Raw genomic sequence first — 22999 nt, 5'->3', positions numbered from 1 at the left:
CCGCCTCCTGGGTTCAAGTGATTCTCATGCCTCAGACTCCCGAGTAGCTGGGATTACAGGCGCCTGCCACCACGCACAGCTAATTTTTGTATTTTCAGTAGACAGAGGGTTTCTCTATGTTGGCCAGACTGATCTCGAACTCCTGGCCTCAAGTGATCCACTTGCCTCGGCCTCCCAAAGTGCTGGGATTACAGGCATGAGGCACCATGTCTGACTTGCTTGCTTGCTTTCTCTCTTTTTCTGTCTCTCTCTCTTTGGAGCCAGTAGTTCAACTGGCTTTTTAAGTTTTTATTTAATTTTAAGAAATTGAGCTTTATTAAATAGTAAATGTAACTACAACTTGTGGTTATAAATATATATTTAATGGAAAAAACATACATACATTGCTGGTGTGTGCTCAAATACATTTTGCTGATGGAGTGTGTGACCAGGAATGTCCCCTTGGTCCACAGAGCTCTGGTGTATGCATGGAGCTGGGGGGTGGGCTATGAATCATTCCTGTATTCTCAGGCCCAGGATCATGAAGTCACGAGGTTGAATGTAGCAGAGTCTATCTCTTCCTTCAAGGCTCATAACAATGCCCCTTCCTCCAGGAAGCCTCCCTTGCTTTCCCAGAGACAGCTGCGGTTTCCTGCTCTGGGCTTCCCAGGCCAAGTTCCCAGGGTCCCTCTCTCTGCTCCAGCTGTGACCACAGAGGAGTCTATGCCTGAAAATTGAGGCCCTTCTGGGATTCTAGCCATGTCCAGGCACAGAGCAGGGGAGGGGGAGTTTGCAGAATGAATGAATGAAGAGTCTGTTCATCCTTTGAATTAGATGTGGAATGAAGAGGTCTGGTTGTTCAGGGATGGGGATCGCGAAGCTCTGTTCTGCTTATCTTGGGCGCACCCGGGTTGGGAGGCAGCCGCAGGACAGACATTGAAGGCCGAGGTTGAGGAGGCGTGGACAGCGGAAGAGGAGGCGGTGGGTCGTTCGCACATACAGGCTGCCGGAGGAGTCCACGGTTTTGAGCATGATCAGCGGGGAGTAGCGGATGTTGGTCTGTCGGCGCAGGGGTGGTCGAGCCGAGCTGATGACGTTGACAATGGCCTGCGGAGTGGAGGCCCTGAGCGCTGGGACCCAGGGAGGGCCTCACCCCGCAACATACCTGAGCCACATCTTGGGGCTCTGGTCCCCTCACTCACCTGAACCACGTCCTGTGGGCTCTGTCCCACGGAGCGAAACAGCTCCCTGGAGGCTGGGAGATAGAGGTCCCGGAAGTAGTGCAGGGTCTCAGGATCAGTGCCTGGGAACTCAGCCGTAGAAACCTGCGCCAGAAGCTTCCCCTCAAACTCGGTGACCACGGGGCCTGGCTCCACCAGGGAGATGCTGGCGACCAGGCAGGGGTAGTGTAAGTCTGATGCCCCAACCACTCCCTGACCTATTTTGTCCATTTTTTTTTTTTTTTTAAAGATACAGGGTCTCACTCTGTTGCCCAGGCTGGAACGCAGTGGCATGATCATAGCTGTCTGCAGCCTCCAACTCCTGGGTTCAAACAATCCTCCGCCTCAGCCTCCCGAGTAGCTGGGACTGCAGGTACACACACCACCACCCTTGGCTAATTTTTAAATTTTGGGCTGAGATGGGGGTCTCGTCGCTATGTTGCCCAGGCTGGTCTCAAATGCCTGACCTCAAGCGATCCTCCCATTTCAGCCTCTCAAAACGCTGGAATTACAGGTGTGAGCCACTGCACTCAGCTTCATTGTCTTCATCTCTCCTCTCCCCCTTTCAATCCCACCTCCCCATCACTGCCTCCAAGCCCCCTCTGCCCCCGTGCCCGCCTCACAAGATGTTGAACTGCAGCAGCTGGATAGCCAAGCTTTCGAAGAATCCCTCCAGGGCGAACTTGGAGGCTGCATAGACATCGTTGAAGATGACACCTGTGAGGGTCAGAGGGAGGAGAGCTCTTTGGGGGTCTGGGAGGTGGGCTTTTTGGGTTCCAGGGTGATGGGGTCTTTGGGAGACAGAGCAAAGAGGATGTGGGAACCAGACAAAGCAGATACATGGTGCCAAGATGATGGGTGTATGGCATTGTGTGATGGGGTCATATGGGGTCAGAAAGAGGTTGTTCTCGGGTGCCAGGTGCCACCTCCTCCCAGCTCCACCTGGTCCCAGGAAACTCCCCTATTTCCCTCCATTCTCTAAACCTTTGGGGCCGCTTGGGGATCCCCTTCATTTTTCTCTTCATTAGGGCCCTTGTCTCTCTTCCTCCCTCCCTTTCTTCCTCCCTCCCTTCCTTCTTTCCTTCCTTCCATCCTTCCTTCCTTCCTTCCTTCCTTCCTTCCTTCCTTCCTTCCTTCCTTCCTTCTCTCTCTCTCTTTTTCTTTTTCTTTTTTGATAGGGTGTTGCTCTGTTCTGCAGTCTGGGGTGCAGTGGTGCAATCATGGCTCACTGCAGCCTTGAACTCCTGAGCTTAAGCGATCCTCCCACTTCAGCCTCCTGAGTAACTGGGACTACAGGCACACACTACGATGCTTGGCTGATTTTTTAATTTAATTTAATTTTTTTTTGGTGGCGGGGAGACGGAGTCTCACTCTGTCATCCAGGCTGGAGTGCAGCCTCTGCCTCCTGAGATCAAGTGAATCTCCTGCCTCAGCCTCCTGAGTAGCTGGGACTACAGGTGCACACCACCACACCCGGCTAATTTTTGTATTTTTACTAGAGACGGGGTTTCACCATGTTGGCCATTCTGGTCTCCAACTCCTGACCTCAAGTGATCCATCAGCCTCAGCCTCCCGAAGTGCTGGGATTACAGGCATGAACCACCACGTCTGGCCAAAGTTTTGTTGTTGTTTTTTTCTTTTTTTGTTTATTTACTTATTTATTTTTTTTGAGACAGAATGTTGCTCTTGTTGCCCAGGCTGGAGTGCAATGGCGCAATCTCAGCTCACTGCAACCTCTGCCTCCTGGGTTCAAGCAATTCCCCTGCTTCAGCCCCCCGAGTAGCTGGGACTACAAGTGTGTGCCACCACACATGGCTAATTTTTTTGTGTTTTTAGTAGAGATGGGATTTCATAATGTTGGCCAGGGTGGTCTTGAACTCCTGATCTCGGGTGATCCACCTGCCTCGGCCTCCCAAAGTATTGGGATTACAGGCATGAGTCACCGTGCCTGGCCCAATTTTAAAAACATTTTTAGTAGTGATGAGGACTCCCTATGTTGACCAGGCTGGTCTCAAACTCCTGAGCTCAAACAGCCCTCCTGCCTAGGCCACGTAAAGTGCTGGGATTGTAGACATGAGTCACCATGTCTGGCCACTTTTTCCTTCTGAACTTCAGAATCCTTCTGAACACAATTTTCCAGGCTAATTTATTTTATTTTATTATTGTATTATTTTTTTTTTTTGAGACAGAGTTTCACTTTGTTGCCCAGGCCGGAGTGCAGTGGCACGATCTTGGCTCACTGCAACCTCCACCTCCCAGGTTCAAGCAATTCTCGTGCCTCAGCCTCCTGAGTAGCTGGGATTACAGGCACATGCCACCATGCCCGGCTGATTTTTTTGTATTTTAGTAGGAACGGGCTTTCACCATGTTGCCCAGGCTGGTCTCAAACTCCTGAGCTCAGGCAATCCACCCGTCTCAGCCTCCCAAAGTGCTAAGATTACAGGCATGAATCACCATGCCCGGGCTCCATGCTAATTTAGAATATGATCTAAAACCCATTTGCCATCCTCCCAGTCTGGAGAGGATCAGACACTGGTGGGATTTCCAGGGGTGGGTCCCCACAGCTCACCCTGAAGGCCCATGACGCTGCTGATCACCACGATGTGGCCCTGCCGCCTCCTCTTCATGCCTGGAAGCACAGCTTTGACGAGACGGACAGCTCCGAAAAAGTTGGTGTCAAAGACATTCTGCATGGCAGCAAGGCTGAGCCCCTCCAGGGGCCCCACCAGGCCCATTCCAGCATTATTCACTAAGAGAAGAGGTACTAAGGGTTACGTTAAAGTCCCTCACTCTTCTAGCATTACTTCTAGACACTCCTGAAGCACCTCACCCCGTACTCCAAGTCCAAGGCCCGTCCAGGGTATCTTGGGTGGACAAATATGAAACCTTGGTGACCTTTAAACACAGTTTAGCATTTGTCACGGGGGATCCTCAGCCCTGAGTGGGAGGAAGGGCTGCTGGGAATAGTGCCCCCCTTAATCCATGAGCAATTCAATTCTGACCCCAAATTACATCAAGACAGCGACACCCACCTTCCTGCGAAGGTTAGGGACCTTATGACTTATTTCTGCATCATGCTGTCTTCCCCAAGTGACTCATCCAAGTAATTTTCCCAACCACATATGGCTTTCTCCATATATGAGAATTTCTGTTCCATAAAATCTGCCCCACCTCCAGGCCTCAGGTTGTTACTAGTGTCTCTAATATTTTTATTTTTTTTTTAAATTGATTTTTGAGCTGGGCATGGTGGCTTATGCCTGTAATCCCAGCACTTTGGGAGGCCAAGGCGAGTGGATCACCTGAGGTCAGGCTTCGAGACCAGTCTGACGAACATGGAGAAACCCCGTCTCTACTAAAAATACAAAATTAGCCGGGTGTGGTGGCGCCTGCCTGTAATCCCAGCTACTTGGGAGGCTGAGGCAGGAGAATCACTTGAACCTGGGAGGTGGAGGTTGCAGTGAGCCGAGATTGCGCCATTGCACTCTAGCCTAGGCAACAAGAGTGAAATGCCATCTCAAAAAAAAAATTGATTTTTGGCCAGGTGTGGTGGTGCATGCCTGTAATTCCAGCACTCTGGGAGGTCGAGGTGGGCAGATCACTTGAGATCAGGAGTTTGAGACCAGCCTGACCAACATGGTGAAACCTCGTCTCTAAGAAAAATACAAAAATTAGCTGGGCATGGTGGCAGGCACCTGTAATCCCAGCTACTCAGGGGGCAAGGCAGGAGAATTGCTTGAACCTGGGAGGTGGAGGTTGCAGTGAGCCGAGATCACGCCACTGCACTCCAGTCTGGGCGCAGAGCAAGACTCCGTCTCAAAAAAAAAAAATTATTTTTGAGACAAGGTCTTGCTCTGTCTCCCAGACTGGCTCTATCATAACTCACTGCAGCCTCAAACCCCTGGGCTCAAGGGATCCTCCCACCTTGGCCTCCCTAGTAGCTGGGATTAGCCATGCACCACTATGACTGGCTAATTTTTAATTTTTTTGTAGAGTCAGAGTCTCATTATTTTGCTCAGGCTGGTCTTGAGCTCCTGGGCTCAAGCAATCCTCCTGTCTAAGCCTCCCAAAGTGCTAGGATTACAGGTATGAACCACTGCACCCAGCCCTTAATAAATCAATTGGTAGGACCAACTGGTCTACCTCTCTTGGCCAGCTGGTCTACCCCTTCCATCCAGGTTCAGAGACTGCTGAAGAAGCCAGAGAGCTGGTGCTCAGACCTTGCCATATTGCGGGTCTATACTCAGACCAGATTGGGGCTTAGAGAATCAGGGGCTGTGAAGTCTCACCCAACACGTCCACTTCTCCCTGGATACAGCTGAGACACTGGGCCACCGACTCATCACTGCACACGTCCAGCTGGGCCACGGTGAGGGTCTGCCCCAGAGCTTCCCCAGCAGCTGCCTCCAGTGTCTCCTTCTTCCCCAGGTCCCTCATGGTGGCCACCACTGGGGGGCAGAGAGTAAAGCAGGGACAGGCACTGAGCTCCTTTCCCCTTGGTGTGGGCTCCACGTTTCTGTGATCTTGCATTATAAGTCACAGAGAGATGGAAACCCACAAGTTTACACACCTACATTTATCACTCAGCCAACAAGTGCACACTTGTGTACACGCATCTCCATATACCTATATCCATCCTTCCAACCATGAGTTCAACAGACATTTATTGAGCATCTGCTATACACTATGCCCTATTCTAGGTGCTGTAGCTATGGCATGAAATAAGATAAAGTAACCAGGTGTGGTGGCTCAAGCCTGTAATCCTAGCACTTTGGGAGGCCGAGGTGGGAGAATTGCTTGACCCCAGGAGTTTGAGACCAGCCTGGGAAGTATAGCAAGATCCCATCTCTACAAAAAAATTATATATACAAATTTGCCAGGTGTGATGGGTGGCCCCCACCTGTAGTCCTGGCTACTTGGGAGGCTGTGGTGGGAGGATTTCTTGAGCCCAGGAGGTTGAGGCTGCAGTGAGCCGAGATGGAGCCACTGTACTACAACCTGGGTGGCAGAGTGAGACCCTGTCTCAAAAAATAAAAAATAAGACTGGGTGGCCGGGCGCGGTGGCTCATGCCTGTAATCCCAGCACTTTGGGAGGCCTAGGTGGGCAGATCACGAGGTCAGGAGATCGAGACCATCCTGGCTAACACGGTGAAACCCTGTCTCTACTAAAAATACAAAAAAAAAAAAAAAATTAGCCTGGTGTGGTGGCAGGTGCCTGTAGTCCCAGCTAGTCAGGAGGCTGAGGCAGGAGAATGATGTGAACCCAGGAGGCAGAGCTTGCAATGAGCCAAGATAGTGCCACTGCACTCCAGCCTGGGCGACAGAGTGAGACTCTGTCTCAAAAAAAAAAAAAAAAAAAAAAAAAGGCCAGGCGGGGTGGCTTACGCCTGTAATCCCAGCACTTTGGGAGGCCGAGGTGGGCGGATCACAAGGTCAAGAGATCGAGACCATCCTGGCCAAGGTGGTGAAACCCCGTCTCTAAGAAAAATACAAAAATTAGCTGGGTGTGGTGGCACACACCTGTAATCCCAGCTACTCAGGAGGCTGAGGCAGGAGAATTGCTTGAACCTGGGAGGTTGTAGTGAGCCGAGATCACGCCACCGCACTCCAGCCTGGCAACAGAGTGAGACTGTCTCAAAATAAATAAATAAGATAAAGTTTCTGCCTTCATGGAATTTATAGCCTAGTAGGTAAGACAATAAAATATATAAACATAAAACAGATTGCCATAAAAAAATGCATACACACCTATAGCCAACATATGTGCGTATATGAACACTGAAGTGAATAGCCATATATATATGTATATATATATATTTTTTGAGATGAAGTTTCACTCTTGTTTGTTGCCCAGTCTGGAGTACAGGGGTGCAATCTTGGCTCACTGCAACCTCCACCTCCTGGGTTCAAGCGATTCCCCTGCCTCAGCCTCCCAAGTAGCTGGGATTACATGTGTACAGGTGCCTGCCACCACACCCGGCTAATCTTTTGTATTTTTAGTAGAGACAGGGTTTCACCATATTGGTCAGGCTGGTCTCGAACGTCAGGTGGTCTGCCCACCTCATCCTCCCAAAGTGCTGGGATTACAGGCGTGAGGAGCCAGAGAGCCACAGCGCCTGGCCAAGCTTATGATCTTTTTTTTTTTTTTTGAGACGGAGTCTTGCTCTTGGTGCCCAGGCTGGAATACAGTGGTGAAATCTCGGCTCACTGCAACCTCTGTCTCCTGGTTCAAACGATTCTCCTGCCTTAGCCTCTCAAGTAGCTGATTACAGGCACCTGCCACCATGCCTGGCTAATTTTTGTATTTTTATTTATTTATTTATTATTGAGGCACAGTCTTGCTCTATCATCTAGGCTGGAGTGCAGTGGGATGATCTCGACTCACTGCAAGCTCCACCCCACAGGTTCACGCCATTCTTCTGCCTCAGCCTCCCGAGTAGCTGGGACTACAGGCATCCACTACCACGCCTGGCTAATTTTTTGTATTTTTAGTAGAGACGGGGTTTCATCATGTTAGCCAGGATGGTCTCGATCTCCTGACCTCGTGATCCACCCACCTCGGCCTCCCAAAGTGCTGGGATTACAGGTGTGAGTCACCACGCCCGGCCAATTTTTGTATTTTTAGTAGAGACGGGGTTTCACCATGTCGGCCAGGCTGGTCTCAAACTCCTGACCTCAGGTGGTCTGTCCACTTCGGCCTCCCAAAGTGCTGAGATTACAGGCATGAGCCACTGTGCCCAGCCTCAAGCTTATGTTCTTAAGCAGGACCTCAGCATATGTACTATATCTGCACACGCACCAGTATACGTGTTTGATATCCCCCAATGTGTGCACCCATAATCATCCATGAACACTCCTGGGAGCATTTGTCTTTTGTCTTCGGGCCAGTGTGATTTGTGGGTAGTAGGCACGTGAATGGGGTCACTTGCATCTACATGTGATATAGTGGGAAACATGAGTGCAAGGGATGGGCTGCCTGAGTTCAAATCCCAGCTCTGCTACTTTGCAGCTGGGAGATCTTGAGCAAAGACCTTTGACAGTCTGCGCCTTAGTTTCCTCATTTCTAAAATAGGGCAGGCCAGGCACGGTGGCTCATGCCTGTAATCCCAGCACTTTGGGAGGCCCAGGCAGGCAGACCACCTGAGACCAGGAGTTTGAGACCGGTCTGGCCAACATGGTGAAACCTCATCTATTAAAAATACAAAAACTTAGCCGGGTGTGGTGGCGCATGCCTTAATCCCAGAAACTCGGGAGGCCAAGGCATGAAAATCACTTGAACGTGGGAGGTGGAGGCTGCAGTGAGCCAAGATGCACCACTGCACTCAGCCTGGGCGACAGAGCGAGACTCTGACTCAAAATAAATAAATAATAAAATAATAATAAAATGGGGTGAATGATTGTGCCTGCCTCGCGGGTGTGATGTGAGGATTAAATGACTTTCTGGATTCAGGGCACTTAGAATGCAGCCTGGTGCATTGTAAAAGCTCCATAAACATTAGCCTCCAGCAGTTTCACACTCCCATCTGCCTACCCACAGGGACACACGTTATTCCCTGCACGCTGGCGTTCAGGCTGTCATGCTCAAAGCTGTGTGTGTCTCTAAAACAGAGGGCAGAGGGCTGGGAGAAGCAGCCCTGCCAACTGGGGCAGTGCCCTCACCCCCAGTCGCCTCTTTGTAAGTAACAACCCTTTGCCCACTTTGACTCCAGCATGCTCCCTCTGGGTCAGGGGTTCTCCTGGTTGGTTAGGATGCAGGTCCCAGGGATTTATTCTAGAGCTGCAGAAGGGCAAGTTCTTAGAACTAGAAGGCCATCGCTTCAACCCCCAAGGTCAGGAGCACTTAAGAAGCTTATCTCAGTAAAAGCAGGAATCTGGGGAGACGTGGAGGAGTGAGCATCAGGGTAGTGATTATTCCAATCTAGGAAATGCCCTAGTGAAACCCTTCTAAAAATAACACCCACCCACCCCCTGCCACTCTCAGCATACTTTATTTTGTTTCTTAGCACTTATTCCCACCAGATATAGCAACAATTTCTTTTTATCTGTTTATCGCCCGTTCTCCCTCTCCTCCCCACATAACACCAGTCCCGAGGGCTGAGATTTTTGTCTATTTCATCCCCAGTTGTGTTGCCAGCATTCAGAGCACCCAGAAGGTGCTCAAGAAATATTTCTAGGATGAGGGGATGATTCCTGGAGGGAATCCTGGGTCCTCCCCAAGCCCACAAGTGCAGCTGGGAGGGATGGGTAGGGGAGACAGTGCTGGGGAAGCCGTTTCCACCCAGCTGCCTCCTAGCGCCACCCTGCACCTCTTACCCTGGTAGCGCTTCTTGGGGTCATGGGCCAGCTGCACTGCAAGTTCCAGACCAATTCCTGATGAGCAGCCGGAGATCAACACAGTCCGGGGTGCAGCGGCCATGTTGATCCCCTCCCTGGACGCGTGACCTCCGCCGGGCAGCACCTGACTCTGACCATTCATCCCGGGCTCATCTCCTCCTTCCTAACCCCCTCCCACAGATCCCCTGCAGGGCAAAGACTCCGCCCTCCCCCAGAGACCCTCAATTCTGTACTGACCCTGAACAGGCAGTAAGAGAGAATCTCTTAAATCCTCTCTGCACCTCATTTTCTTCATCTGCCAAACATTTCTTCTCCACACCTACTATACACATAGTTTGTTTGTTTTTAAGAGACAGCGTCTTGCTCTGTCACTCAGGCTGGAGTGCAGTGGCACCATCATAGCTCACCACAACCTCAAGCAATCCTCCGACCTCAGCCTCCAGAGTAGCTGGGGCTACCAGCGCACACTACCGTGCCCAGCTAATTTTTAAATTTCTTTTTGTTTTAGACATGGGAGCTTGCTATGTTGCCCAGACTGGTCTCGAACTCTTGGCCTCAAGTGATCCTCCTGCCTTGGCCATTTGTAACTGTTTTCTTAATTTATAAGTTTTATTATGAGTGTAAATTATTATCATTATTTTGAGACAGAGTCTTGCTCTTGTCACCCAGGCTGGAATGCAGTGGTGCAATCTCGGCTCACTACAACCTCAGCTTTCCAGGGTCAAATGATTCTCCTGCCTCGGCCTCCTGAGTAGCTGGGATTACAGGCGTGTGCCACCGCACCCAGCTAATTTTTGTATTTTTAGTAGAGATGAGGTTTCGCCATGTTGGCCAGGCTGGTCTTGAACTCCTGACCTCAAGTGGTCCAGCCGACTCAGCCTCCCAAAGTGCTGGGATTACAAGCATGAGCCACTGAGCCTGGCCGAGTATAAATTATTTAGGGCTGGGGAGAGTTTCTGTGAAAGTTGGGGGGAATTAGTGTCTGTATTCTGGGTGAAGAATCTCTGACTGAAGGGAGAGAGTGAGAGAAGGAGACAGAGAACGGGGATCCAGAAGCGTTTCATAGAGGGAAGAGGTGTAGAACTGTCAGAAGATGTAGTTAGACTATAGCAAGAACTTCCAGCAAGGCAGGGCCGGGCAGGAGTTTTGTGAGTCTTTTAGTTGGAGAAGTCTCAGCCTCAGATGTCCCTGGGGTGGGAGGAGGTGCAGCTTACAGAGATACCCTCTCCTCCTCCCACCCTGGGGGGCCCCCATCTCCCCCTCAGGCCTGATGGGGCCCCACCCCCTCCTCTTCAGGGACACAGAGACTCTTTGTCTGGGGAGTCAGAGGCTGGGAGGGAGGCACTGCTTGCGTCTCCCTCTTCCCCTGGGGCGGAGGTGGGGGAGCAGGGTTCGGGGAGCAGTTCAGGGCTCAGAATACGCCTCTTGGTTCCTCCCCTCCCTGGGGAAGCACCCTCACATCCTGCGTGTCTGCGCTTGTCCAATTGCATAAAAGCTCTATTTGACCTCCTGGGGGCCTCTTCATGCTGGAGGTGGGGGTCCCAGCATGGTGAGGGGGGCCTCTGCCTCATCCCAAGAATGGCAAGAATCCACCCCTTCCTCCCCGGTGGCTGTGCGTTGCTTTGCGATAGGGACAGATTCCCACCACCACCACCTCCCCACATGCCCCCCGGCCTTTTTTTTTTTTTTTGAGACAGAGTCTTGCTCTGTTGCCCAGGCTGGAGTGCAGTGGCACAACCTCAGCTCACTGCAACATCCACCTCCTGTGTTCAAGTGATCCTCCCACCTCAGCCTCCCAAGTAGCTGGGAATACAGGCACCAGCCACAATGCCTGGCTAATTTTTGTATTTTTAGTAGAGATGGGGTTTTGCAATGTCGGCCAGCTGATCTCTAACTCCTGGACTCAAGCGATCTGCCTGCCTCAGCCTCTCAAAGTGCTGGGATTACAGGCATGAGCCACCGCACCCAGCTCAGACTCCCTCATTTGGTGGGGATTTGGGATTGAGGCCAGGGCATCCACTGGAGACCTGAGTTGGGGCGGGGGGAGATGAGGGTTAGGGATGGAGATGAGACCCTTTATTTGAGGAATCAAGAATTTGGGGGAAAGTGAAAACTGTGTTTTGGGATCTGTGGTGAGAATTTGGGACCAGGACATGTGACTCAGGGATTTGAGTGGAGAGATGAAGTTTTGGAGTAAGGCTGGGGACCCCATTTTGGGATCTGGGGTGAGGTTTGAGGTGGGATGAGGACCCCTTAGGGACTTGAAGGAAAGGCTTTGGGGCTGAGGCCGGTACCTCCTATTGTGTAGCTAAGGGACTGAGGATAAAGCAGGTAGGTGAGTGAGAGTTCGGGGTGAGGTTGGGACCCCAGGTGGGGGCCTGAGTGAGGCAGAAAGGACTTGGTGCCAGGGGCGGTGGCTCATGCCTGTAATTCCAGCACTTTGGGAGGGCAAGACCAGAGGATCGCTTGAGACCAGAAGTTCAAGACCGGCCTGGGCAGCATAGCAAGACCCCAGTCTCTACAAAATATATATATTTTAAAATTAGCTGGGTGTGGCAGTGTATGCCTGTGTTACCTGCTTCTCAGGAGGCTGAGGCAGGTGGATGGCTTGAACCCAGGAGTTGGAGGCTGCAATGAGCTATGATTGCACCACTGCACTCCAGCTTGGGTGACAGATCAAGACCCCGTCTCCAAAATGAAATGTAAAAATAATAGAAAACAAAAAAGATTTGGTATAAAGCCGCACCTCCCCCTAATTCTAGGGCCTGGATGGAGGCTGAAGGTTTGAATGAGGTTAAGGTCTCCTTTGAGGGGATCTGCTAGGCGGAAAAGGTTTGGGGTAAGACTGGAACCCTCAAACTCTAGGGCTGGGTGGGAGTGACCCTTCTCCTCCACTGTGGGGTGGGGCAGGAACAACCCAGCTCCTGGCGCTGGGCTCCACCCCAGCCGGCCAATCAGCGCTCAGCACAAAGTTTCCCAACTTCCCAGTCCAGCTGTCAGCGCTCCCCCTCCAAGGAGCCCCGCCTGGCCAGGCGCTGGAGCGCAGGAGGAGGCCAGGGCGGGGTCTCGGGCAGTTTCCCGCGGACCCCGAGAGGAGCGGCCGCCGCGAGTGACTGCACCGAGCCCGAGGAGTCGCCGCGCCCTGCAGCCGCCCCGACTGGTCCCCCGCCTTGCCCGTGGGCCCCGCCGGGATGGGGAACCGCCGGGGCCTGGGCCAGCCGCGGGCCGGTCTCTGCCTGCTCCTGGCCGCGCTGCAGCTTCTGCCGGGGACGCAGGCCGGTGAGCCGGGAGGGAAGAGATGGGACCCAGGGTCCACGACTCAGAGAGGCCCTAAAAGAGCGAGGGGTGCAGGGGGTTGGAGGGGCGTGCAGGGGGAGGGCGTGGGCGCCGCGTGCGGCCCCGGTGTGATGTGGGCGCATGAGTATCTGACTCTGGGTGATTTGTGGGTGTGACAGCTCGGGGGTGGGGGTGGGGATGTGTGAGTGCGTTTTCTGGCGAGCGCGTGGGAATGCATGCAATGTGCAGGTGTGTGCGTGTGTGTATGTGTGTGTAGCATGTGTGTGCATTTGGAGTGAAGTTGCGTGTGTGCTTGCATGTGGAGGTTGATGGTGATAGTGTGACTGAGTGACAGGGCAGTGCTGGGAGGGTGTGTATTGCGACAGGTGAGTATGCACTTGTGCGCTTGTCTATGTGCTGATTTTCGAGGGTAACCGTGTGTGTGGTTATGCGTGTGATTGTGTGTCTCTGAGTGCCCCTATGAGGGGTGTAGTTGTGATTTTTGGGTGCAAATAATTGTCCATGAGGATGAAGGTGGGTGGGGACGAGTATTGGGGGGTGCTCTTCGGGAACCCACAGTTTCCTTTGCGTCTCTTTAAATGGCTTCACCTCATTCTCCCTTTTCCTCATCTGCTCCAAATTGGCGAGCGCCCAACTCCTCCCCTCCCTCCCTGTTGCCCCCTCCCCCACCCCGCGGTCCCCAGAGCCGCGATCAGCACCATGGACAGGGCCTCGGGGAGGGCCGCGGTGAGGGGCGAGGCGGGGCGGGGCGCAGGGCGGGGCAGGAGTGGAAGTTGCTTCCCCCCTCCCACCCCAGCTGCTGGAGCCTTGGGTGTTTTTCCCGAGGAATTTCTCAGGAGCCCCCAAGGGGTCCCGGGGGCCGCCGGATGGGTGAGTCAGCGCTGACGCACGCCCAGCTGCGCGCATCTGGCTGGGCGCCCTGTCCCGCCCCGCAGGGTTCAGAGTGGGGGGCGCTCCGGGAGTCAGGGGATGGCGTAGCTTCTCAAGTGTTGGAGACGGGGCTTCCCTGATCTGAGAGACCCCAGATTAGGCCCTCCTGGAAATCCCTTTCTAAGGTGAGCTCAGTCTCCTCACACACACACACACACACACACACACACACACACCCCACAGCACACTTCTTACTTTGGAGTCCAGGAAGGTGCCTGTCCATATGGTTAATCCCTGATTGGACTATGCCGCATTCCCACGCTCACACATCCACATGGTCGTGGAATCTCAGGCATCCACTCTGAATATAAGTCCCCTGGGACTCCAGGAATGTGAAACACCGTGTCCAGGCAACCCCCTTCAGCCACCCGCCAAATGGTCCCAGCTTTTATGACCCTCCCACGCGCTCAAATTCTCACACATGCTGCCCCTAACATCCGAACAAACACTGTCAACATTCACAACCCATCACCCACTCACCCACTGGGTCACACTCTCACACAGAACGGCACTCCCCCATCAGAAGTCCAAGGTGTTACAGTCACAGACACACCTGCAATCTCGCTGCAAGCGTTACATGGCCACACATCAAGCAACTGTATCTAATCCCTCCATTAGAAGCCAAATATTTGCACACATTGACACCTGGAGAAATGACATGCCCAGCTATTCCCTGCCTGTCTCACTCAGACTCACCCACACTTGTACAATCTCATGCACATACACGTGTTTGCACACACATCGCACACCTGGGGGGTTCCCAGCCATGCCCTGACTCAGTCCCTGCCTCTGTCCCTCCACATCCCGGACCCCACCCAACAACCCTGTGGGGGCCCTGACCAGCACAGGGGAGAGTGGCAGGGGGCAGGCTGGGCCCCTGACAAACCCCCCCACTCCCTGTCCCCTGTAGGCAGGACTCAATGCAGCTTGTGTGCCTTTTTGTCATAATGCCAGCTATGAAAAGAAAGGGCAGTCAGTTTCTGAAAGGTCATTCCAGAGGGGACACAAGTTTCAAGCAGGAGATCTTTGAGTTGGATGCCAGGAAGGACTTTCTTAATGTAAATGAGTGGTAGTTGAGGGAAGACCCTCTTTCCTCTGCAGAGAGATTAGGGTGCGGGTCAGGGGAGAGCCTCCAGGCCGGGTGAGGTCGTCGGTCTCAATCCTGCCCTGGGCCCCAGGCTGAGATGGGGCAGCTGGGATGATTGCTCCGTGGGGAAGTGACTCTTGTGGTCAGCAGAGCCTGGGAGCCCAGATCTCAGCCCCAGGGGACTGCAACCCAGATTTCTCTTAATGACAGCCCATCCACAAAACAGACAATTAGAGATGGGGGCTGGGGTGATGGGTTGGGGAAGGCGGGTGGAGAGAGAGCGAGATTGAAACAGGAGAGGGAGAGAATGAGAGAATGAGAGAGAGAGAGAGAGAGAGAGAGAGGGAGAAAGAGACTTGGACACAGACAGAGGCCTGGAAAGACCCAGCACAGAAAGTGGGACAGAGAGAGGGCGGGCAGGGATGGGGAGAGAAGGAGATTGGAGGCAAGAGGAAACAGAGGCTAAAACAGGCCTCCGAGGAGTCTGGAAAATGAGGGTTCTGACCTAGGAAGAGTGGGAATGGGGGTCCTTCATCCAAGCCCCTGCCTCCCCAACGTCTTACCCCCCCGCCCCAGCTCCCCGTGGTGAGATCAGCAGAGCCACCCCCAGGGGTGAGGTCATGGCAGATTCGGGAGAATCCAGCTCCTGCCAAGAGGCTGGGGCAGGGGGTCAGTGGGACAGTTTGCTGAGGATGGGGGAGGGGGGAATCAGACAGGGGCTCGGGGCCCAGGGGAAGCCCCCACCCGCCCCTGCCCAAGGCATGTGGTTCCACTTAGCACTGGCTGGGCTGCCTGCTGGGGTGGGGCTGGTAGCATGGCCTAGATTAGGAACTGTTGGGCCAGACAAGTCCTTTCCTTAGCTGGGATGAAAGAGGGAGAGGGTCAGACAGGGGAGGTCTGGAGGTTATCGGAGACAGCTGGTCAGAAGGATGAGGTCAGAGAGATGAAATGAGGAGGTCATGGGTCAGATGGAGGAGATCAGGATAGGCAGTGGGAGAAGGTCAGGGGTAGTCAGAGGGAGGAGGTCAGAGGGGAAAGTCAGAGGGAGTTGATCAGAAGGGAATGTCAGAGGGAGGAGGTCAGAGGGGAATGTCAGAGGAGAGGAGGTTGGAGAGGAAAGTCAGAGGGAGGAGGTCAGAGGGAAAAGTCAGAGGAGAGATCAGAGGGGAGGCTCAGAGGTCGGAGGTCGGAGGGGAGAGTCAGAGGGAGGAGGTTAGAGGGGAAAGTCAGAAGGAAGAGGTCAAAGGGGAAAGTCAGAGGGAGGAGGTCAGAGGGGGAAGTCAGGAGAGGAGATCAGAGGGGACATTCAGAGGGAGGAGGTCAGAGGGGAAAGTCGGAGGGAGGAGGTCAGAGAGGAGGGTCAGAGGGAAGAGGTTAGAGGTGAAAGTCAGAAGGAAGAGGTCAAAGGGGAAATTCAGAAGGAGGAATTTGGGGTCAGACAGAAAAAGGAGATCAGAGGGAATAGGCTGGGGTCAGGCAGCAGATCAGAAGGTCAGAGGGGGGTAACCAGAAAAAGAAGTTAGTGGGCATGGTCAGAGGCAGATGGTCAGAAGGAGGAGGTCCAAAATGGCTGTAGTCAAAAGGAAGAGGTTGTGGGTGATGGTGGTCAAACGAGGAGGTTAGAGAGAGGGAGGAGGTGGGGGAAGAAAACACACTGGAAGCCCCTCCTCTCCACGTGGGTTTCCCCTGGCAAGGGGGCTCCAGGCCTGGGATGTAGCCCTAGGGAGCCTGTGCGGGGGAGCGGGGAGAGGGGGACAGTTCCACTCTGGGGCTTAGGCCAGGAAGCTTTGATTCATCCCAGAACTAGGTCAACTTTTTTTCTCACCAAAAACCAAGGGGAAAAAAAACCAGAGTCAACAGGCTGCTGAGGTCGGAACATCTGTGGGGTGGTGAGGAGGAGGGGGGTGCTGGGGGCCCAGGCCTGCTCCTTCTTCCTGAGCCACTAACACATGGTGTGAGGGAGGGAGAGGCTGAGCCCCCTAAAAAAAAACCCTGAGCCTCTATCCTGGAGTCCTGGGCTTGTTCTAGCTGTTCCCCACCTCTGCCCGAACCCCCCGGCTTCTCTCTGCTGCAGATCCTGTGGATGTCCTGAAGGCCCTGGGTGTGCGGGGAGGCCAGGCTGGGGTCCCCGAGGGGCCTGGCTTCTGTCCCCAGAGGACTCCAGAGGGTGACCGGGCATTCAGAGTTGGCCAGGCCAGCACGCTCGGCATCCCCACGTGGGAACTCTTTCCAGGTGAGTTGGAGTAGGAGGCCTGGGTACCTCCCTGGAGGGAGGCACTGCTGGGCCATCTGAGCTGCCCTGCTCCCTCTGCCCACCCAGATGGCCACTTTCCTGAGAACTTCTCCTTGCTAATCACCTTGCGGGCCCAGCCAGCCAATCAGTCTGTCCTGCTGTCCATTCATGATGAAAGGGGTGCCCGGCAGTTGGGCCTGGCACTGGGGCCAGCGCTGGGTCTCCTAGGTGACCCCTTCCGCCCCCTCCCCCAGCAGGTCAACCTCACAGATGGCAGGTGAGCATGGGGAGAGTGGGCGGGGGTCCGCGGATAAGGGGTGGGGTGAGAAGCACCCGCACTGAGGCCGTCCCCTTGCAGGTGGCATCGTGTGGCAGTCAGCATAGATGGTGAGATGGTGACACTGGTAGCTGACTGTGAAGCTCAGCCCCCTGTCTTGGGCCATGGCCCCCGCTTCATCAGCATAGCTGGACTCACTGTGCTGGGGACCCAGGACCTTGGGGAGAAGACTTTCGAGGTAGGAGTTCAGTGATGGGGGAAACTGAGGCAGAGGGTGGGATGTTTTGTCTACAGCCTGAGTCTGGAGAGGATATTAAAGAAGGAATATGTCAAGCTTCAATCTTCCCCAGGAAGCTAAGGGAAGCGAGTGCATGCTTTCGTGCACCGTTGCAGCGTGTGATTGTGAGATTGCAGAGGCACAAGACAATAATTTTTTTTTTTGAGATGGAGCCTTGCTCTGTTACCCAGGCTGGAGTGCAGTGGCTCAATCTCAGCTCACTGCAACCTCCACCTCACGGGTTCAAGCAATTCTCAGCCTCCCAAGTAGCTGAGATTACAGGTGTGTGCCACCACGCCCAGCTAATTTTTGAATTTTTAGTAGAGACAAGGTTTTGCCATGTTGGCCAGGCTGGTCCTGAACTCCTGGCCTCAAGTGATCCACCCGCCTTGGCCTCCCGAAGTGCTGGGATTACAGGTATGAGCCACCACGCCTGGCCAAGACCATAAATTGTGACGATGCCTACTTGGCTTGTTGTGGGAAGATCCAGTTGTGCCAGTACATGCTTGTGTGTGCTGTTGCAGTGCATGACTGTGAGATTGCAGAGCCACAAGACCATAAATTGTGACAGCGCCTACTTGGCTTGTTGTGGAAAGATCTGGTGGTGTCGTGCGTCTGGGACTGTGACCTGAGATGGTGCTGGTTGCTGTGATAGTGTGTGATTGTGTGGGGGCGGTTATGACTTTGGGAGCCAGCAAGCAGCTGTGTTGTGTGGTTGTGTGATGTGTGTTCTGGGTGTGGAGACCTTTGTTAGTTGTGTGTGACCGTGATGTGTGTCACCTCTGGGAGGCCAGGGACCTGATCTATCTCATGTTCCTCCTTATCCCCAGTACCAGATCTTCCCACAACAAGCCAAGTAGGCATCGTCACAATTTATGGTCTTGGCCGGGTGCGGTGGCTCATACCTGTAATCCCAGCACTTTGGGAGGCCCAGGCGGGTGGATCACTTGAGGCCAGGGGTTCGGGACCAGCCTGGCCAACATGACAAAACATTGTCTCTACTAAATATTCAAAAATTAACTGGGCGTGGTGGCACACGCCTGTAATCTCAGCTACTCGGAAGGCTGAGAATCACTTGAACCCGTGAAGGAACTGATGCACCTCTAGTGCGGCAGATGTGTGGGATGCGGCTTGTGGTTGGGATCAGGTGTGCCCCTGATAGGATCTTTCCTTCTCTTAGTTATGAGGGGTAGAGAGATCACTAGGGCTGTGATGGGGTCATCTCCTCCTTATACTTAGCATGCTCTGGGTTTGGGAGCATCACACCCTGGTGCCAGGAGGTGGGCAGGACTGCTGGGGGTTGGGGGGTCAGAGTAAGCCTATGGCTGTATGGCTGCCTTCCTTGACTCCTACATCCCCAACCCCCAGGGAGACATTCAGGAGCTGCTGATAAGCCCAGATCCTCAGGCTGCCTTCCAGGCTTGTGAGCGGTACCTCCCCGACTGTGACAACCTGGCGCCGGCAGCCACGGGGGTGAGTGAGGGACTCCATGACTCCTAATCTCAGGACACAGGCTGGGTCCTTCCTGACTCCAGATCCCTGGAAAGAGTGAATTCTCATCCTCCAGACATGGGGTTAAGTGACCCGTGACCTCCAACACATCCCAGGCATGAATGACTTTGACCTCAAGTCATATTCCTGAGCCACCTTTGACCCCAGGTTACATGAATAACATTGACTCCAGGTCACAGGGCTGAGTGAGGACCCATGGGCCATGAGCCAGCCTCACCCCAGGTGACCTGAATGATGGGGTCTCTGCTGGTGGGATGCTCTAGACCTGACTGGAACCCTCCTCCCAGGCTCCCCAGGGTGAACCAGAAACCCCTCGTCCTCGGCGGAAGGGGAAGGGAAAAGGGAGGAAGAAAGGGCGAGGTCGCAAGGGGAAGGGCAGGAAAAAGAACAAGGAAATTTTGACCTCAAGTCCACCTCCTGACTCCCCAGAGAACCAGGTAAGGGCCCTGAGACCTCTCACTTCTGGTTTTGACCACCTGACTTCCGGTCTTGACCGTCTGACTTCTGGTCTTGGTGCTTGACTTCTAGTCTCCCATCCCTACTAATCTCTGGTCCCTCATCTATGATCTTTTTCTCTGGTCTGGGATCCATGAGCTCTGACTTCTCTCAGCTGACTGATGACTGTCAGGGTGACTGATAACAGGGTGGAGGTGGGTCCCATCTTATGACCTCTCCCATCTCTGACCCCCTCAATCTCCAGTCCTGGGGCACTAGAGGGAGGGGACAGACCCAGATAAGTTCCTGATTTTAAGGGAGTTCTTGATGAGGGCTACTGTTTAAGGGGGGATCATTGGCTGGGTTGAATGACGTGTTCATTAGTGTGTCATTGTTTGGGGTTCCCTTCTTGGGGTCACTGGGGACAGTTATTCATTGGGAGAGTCATTAATTGGGGGCACTATTTGGCTTCCCTGATAGGGATTGCTGGATAGTGGGGAATCATTGAGGGAGATATTAATTGAGGTCAGTGTTTGGGGTGCACCTAGCTGGGAATCACAGTGGAAGGTCATGGATAGAAACCATTATTGGTGTTACTGATGTCCCTAGTTTAGGGTCAATGACTGGGGGGTTGTAGGTGGGTGGTCACTGACTGGAAGTCATAGTGGGGTCACTCATTGGGGCCACAAGTTGGAAGAGTGATTTTCAGGGGGTCGCAGATGGGGTAATTGGTTTGGGAGTCCCTGAGGGGATTCTTAGTTAGGAAGTCATCGAAGGGTGGAATTATTGTCTGGGGGTCATTGGTTAGGACGCTTTTGTTGCCCTCATTTATGGGTATTCATTGTTGGAGCATCACTGGTTAGAGGAATAATTGATTAGGGGTCACTTATGGGGGTTATTAATTGGAGAGTCACTAGTTAGTGCTAATAGTCAAGAGAATCACTGGTTGAGGTCACTGGTTAGGAAAATCACTGAATGGAGCAGTAATGGTTTGAGGCCATTGATGGGAGTGGGAGGAGTTGTTTGTGGGTCTCTGGTTCTAGAATCACTGGGGTCTGTTGATGTAGGTCATTCTTGGTGGGCACTGGGTAGGGGGGTCCTTGGTGGGGGTCGTTGCTTGGGGTCATTGGCTGGTGGGGGAGTCACTGGTTGCACTACATCTCAGTTCCAGATCTTCTTGGCCAAGAATACAAACACCAGGAGTAGTAGTGGGCCCCTCTTCAGCCCCTTCCTCAGCCTTGTCCCCTCTCCTGGGACCCCACCGCCCTCTTCCCACACCCCCCCAACCCCTGCCTTGACCCAGTTCCTCTGCAGCTGTCCAGGCCAGAAGGGGCCGCCACTCCCTCTCTGGATGTGGCCTGCTGGCCGCTGAACTCTGCCTTGGGAGAGGACATGTGGGCTAGGCTTCCAGGAGTCTGGCCCTGAATGTTGGAGCTTGACCTTGACCACTGGGCTTCAGGGCCAGCCTGGCTCAGCACCTCCTCCATCCACGGTGGCTCCCTCTGCTGGCAGCCCTGGTCCAGCTGGCACACTTTTGTCTCCATTGGCCTCTGGTGCTCTTTGGGGAGCCTCGTCTGTCCCTGTGCCAAGACTGGGAGCTCCTGGGGACAGTGGGAGGGTGCCTCCCTTTTGTCTTGATTGCCCTCACCTGAGACCCAAGGCTCCCTCCATTCCTGCTCCAGACCTCCACTGACATCCCCAAGACAGAGACTCCAGCTCCAAATCTGCCTCCGACCCCCACGCCTTTGGTCGTCACCTCCACTGTGACTACTGGACTCAATGCCACGATCCTAGAGGTTGGATGGGGCTGGAAGAGGGGAGACCCCCAAGGGTTAGGGGGGTGGCAGAAAATAAGGAGGTCAGGGAAAACTTTGGTCTTTCCTAACGTTCTCAGGGGAGCTTGGACCCTGACAGTGGAACCGAGCTGGGGACCCCGGAGACCAAGGCAGCCAGGGAGGATGAAGAAGGAGATGATTCCACCATGGGCCCTGACTTCCGGGCAGCAGAATATCCATCTCGGACTCAGTTCCAGATCTTTCCTGTGAGTATCTAGGTGGCTGGGATTAGGTGCAAGAGAGTGGGATTCCTATTAAAAAAATTTTTTTTTTAAATTTATTTATTTAGACAGGGCACAGTGGCTCCCGCCTGTAATCCCAACACTTTGGGAGACTGAGGTGGGCAGATCAATTGAGGTCAGGAGATTGAGACTAGCCTGACCAACATGGTGAAATCCCATGTCTACTAAAAATACAAAAAATTAGCCGGGAGTGGTGGCTTGCGCCTGTGATCCCAGCCACTGGGAAGGCTGAGGCAGGAGAATTGCTTGAACCCGGGAGGCGGAGGCTGCAATGAGCCAAGATCGTGCCACTGCACTACAGCCTGGGCAACAAAGTGAGACTCCATCTTGAAAAAAAAAAACCGAACAATTTAAAAAAATTATTTAATTTAATTTTTTCTTTTTTTAAAAAACTTTTATCTTAAGTTCAGGGGTGCAAGTGCAGGCTTGTTACATAGGTAAGCTTGTGTCATGGGGGTTTGTTGTACAGATTATTTATTTCATTACTCAGGTATTAAGCCTAGTACCCATTAGTTATTTTTCCTGATCGTCTCCCTCCTCCCACCCTCCACCCTCCGATAGGTCCCAGTGTCTGTTGTTCCCCTCTATGTGTCCGTGTGTTCTCATTTAGCTCCCGCTTATAAGTGAGAACATGTGGTATATGGTCTTCTGTTCCTGTGTTATTTTATTTACTTACTTTTCTCACATCTTGAGGACTTAGAAGGGGTTTCTACCTGGAGCCACGAAAGGCCAGTCTCTCTTTTGACTTCTGCACCTGCTTGTGTCAGGCACTGTGCTAATAGTTGACTCTGTGACTAGAGAGAGGCGCTTGGCTTTTACTCCAAGCACCAGGAGATGCCACTTGAGCACTTGTGAAGGAACATGATCTGACTTGGAGCTTTAAAAGTTCCCTCTGGGCCTGGGGCAGTGGCTCACGGCTGTAATCCCAATGCTTTGGGAGGCTGAGGTGGGAGGATCGCTTGAGGCCAAGAGTTTGAGGCCAGCCTGGGCAACAGTGAGAACCCATCTCTTTAAAAAAAAAAAAAAAGAGCTCTCTGGCTGCTGAATGGCTAGTGGACAGTAGGGGGAGCCAGAGGGGCAGCAGGGAAGCCCGCAATCTGCAGTCGGAATGTGACCTGGAGGAAGATGGGTGGGAGGGACGCAGAGAAGTGGACCAATTTGGGACATGCTCCATTTTGGTCTTGGAGAAAGATGGATACACATTCGATGTAACCGAACCCAAGCTCGGTGGCTTGATGTTTGAAAGGAAAACAAGAGAGACGAGAATTGGTGGAAGGAAAAGCAGGTTTATTCCAAGCAGGTTTATTCCAAGAGACAGCAAACCAAGAAGATGGTGGACTGTTG

The 22999-nt window shown here is 53.2% G+C and overlaps 2 protein-coding genes and 1 long non-coding RNA gene across 4 annotated transcripts in view; 2 read left to right on the top strand and 1 right to left on the bottom strand.

Annotated features, from left to right (window-relative positions):
• Window positions 1-340: 340 nt before the first annotated feature.
• RDH8 (retinol dehydrogenase 8) lies at window positions 341-9653 on the bottom strand. The gene is made up of 6 exons (XM_024237644.2): window positions 9510-9653; window positions 5486-5644; window positions 3769-3948; window positions 1823-1916; window positions 1182-1365; window positions 341-1086 (listed from the first exon to the last, which is right to left on the bottom strand). Exons 1-6 carry the CDS (start codon window positions 9610-9612, stop codon window positions 871-873), a joined length of 936 nt encoding a protein of 311 aa, XP_024093412.2. The 5' UTR covers window positions 9613-9653; the 3' UTR covers window positions 341-870.
• On the top strand, window positions 1095-10084 carry LOC129051872 (uncharacterized). Its single transcript, XR_008516389.2, has 7 exons — window positions 1095-1387; window positions 1476-1572; window positions 1690-1918; window positions 2699-3960; window positions 5375-5565; window positions 8734-8871; window positions 9518-10084. It is a non-coding gene; the product is annotated as an uncharacterized LOC129051872 (long non-coding RNA).
• Window positions 10085-12573: 2489 nt separating this feature from the next.
• Window positions 12574-22999, top strand: part of COL5A3 (collagen type V alpha 3 chain) — a 52063-nt gene continuing 41637 nt past the window's right edge. The window contains exons 1-8 of one of the 2 annotated variants that reach the window (XM_009252766.4): window positions 12574-12809; window positions 16919-17077; window positions 17165-17354; window positions 17436-17592; window positions 19000-19104; window positions 19431-19580; window positions 21261-21374; window positions 21473-21619. In XM_009252766.4, the coding sequence (XP_009251041.4) occupies window positions 12722-12809; window positions 16919-17077; window positions 17165-17354; window positions 17436-17592; window positions 19000-19104; window positions 19431-19580; window positions 21261-21374; window positions 21473-21619 (1110 nt within the window). In that variant the 5' untranslated portion in view covers window positions 12574-12721. The remainder of the gene's footprint in view (window positions 12810-16918; window positions 17078-17164; window positions 17355-17435; window positions 17593-18999; window positions 19105-19430; window positions 19581-21260; window positions 21375-21472; window positions 21620-22999) is intronic. The other variant, XM_054539623.2, reaches the window with a different exon arrangement.

The sequence above is a fragment of the Pongo abelii genome, chromosome 20, assembly GCF_028885655.2.
Source record: "Pongo abelii isolate AG06213 chromosome 20, NHGRI_mPonAbe1-v2.0_pri, whole genome shotgun sequence".
NCBI lineage: Eukaryota > Metazoa > Chordata > Mammalia > Primates > Hominidae > Pongo > Pongo abelii.
This window is presented reverse-complemented; position numbering and strand designations above follow the sequence as displayed.

Bases quoted from the DNA above. Each gene is read 5' to 3' on its own strand.
- RDH8 (XM_024237644.2), bottom strand. From the start codon at position 9,612: ATGGCCGCTGCACCCCGGACTGTGTTGATCTCCGGCTGCTCATCAGGA. The intron at 3,949-5,485 runs GTGAGACTTCAC...CTCTTCTCTTAG, and splicing joins GGGAGAAGTGGACGTGTTGG to TGAATAATGCTGGAATGGGC. The intron at 1,087-1,181 runs GTGAGTGAGGGG...TCCACTCCGCAG, and splicing joins GCCCACAGGACGTGGTTCAG to GCCATTGTCAACGTCATCAG.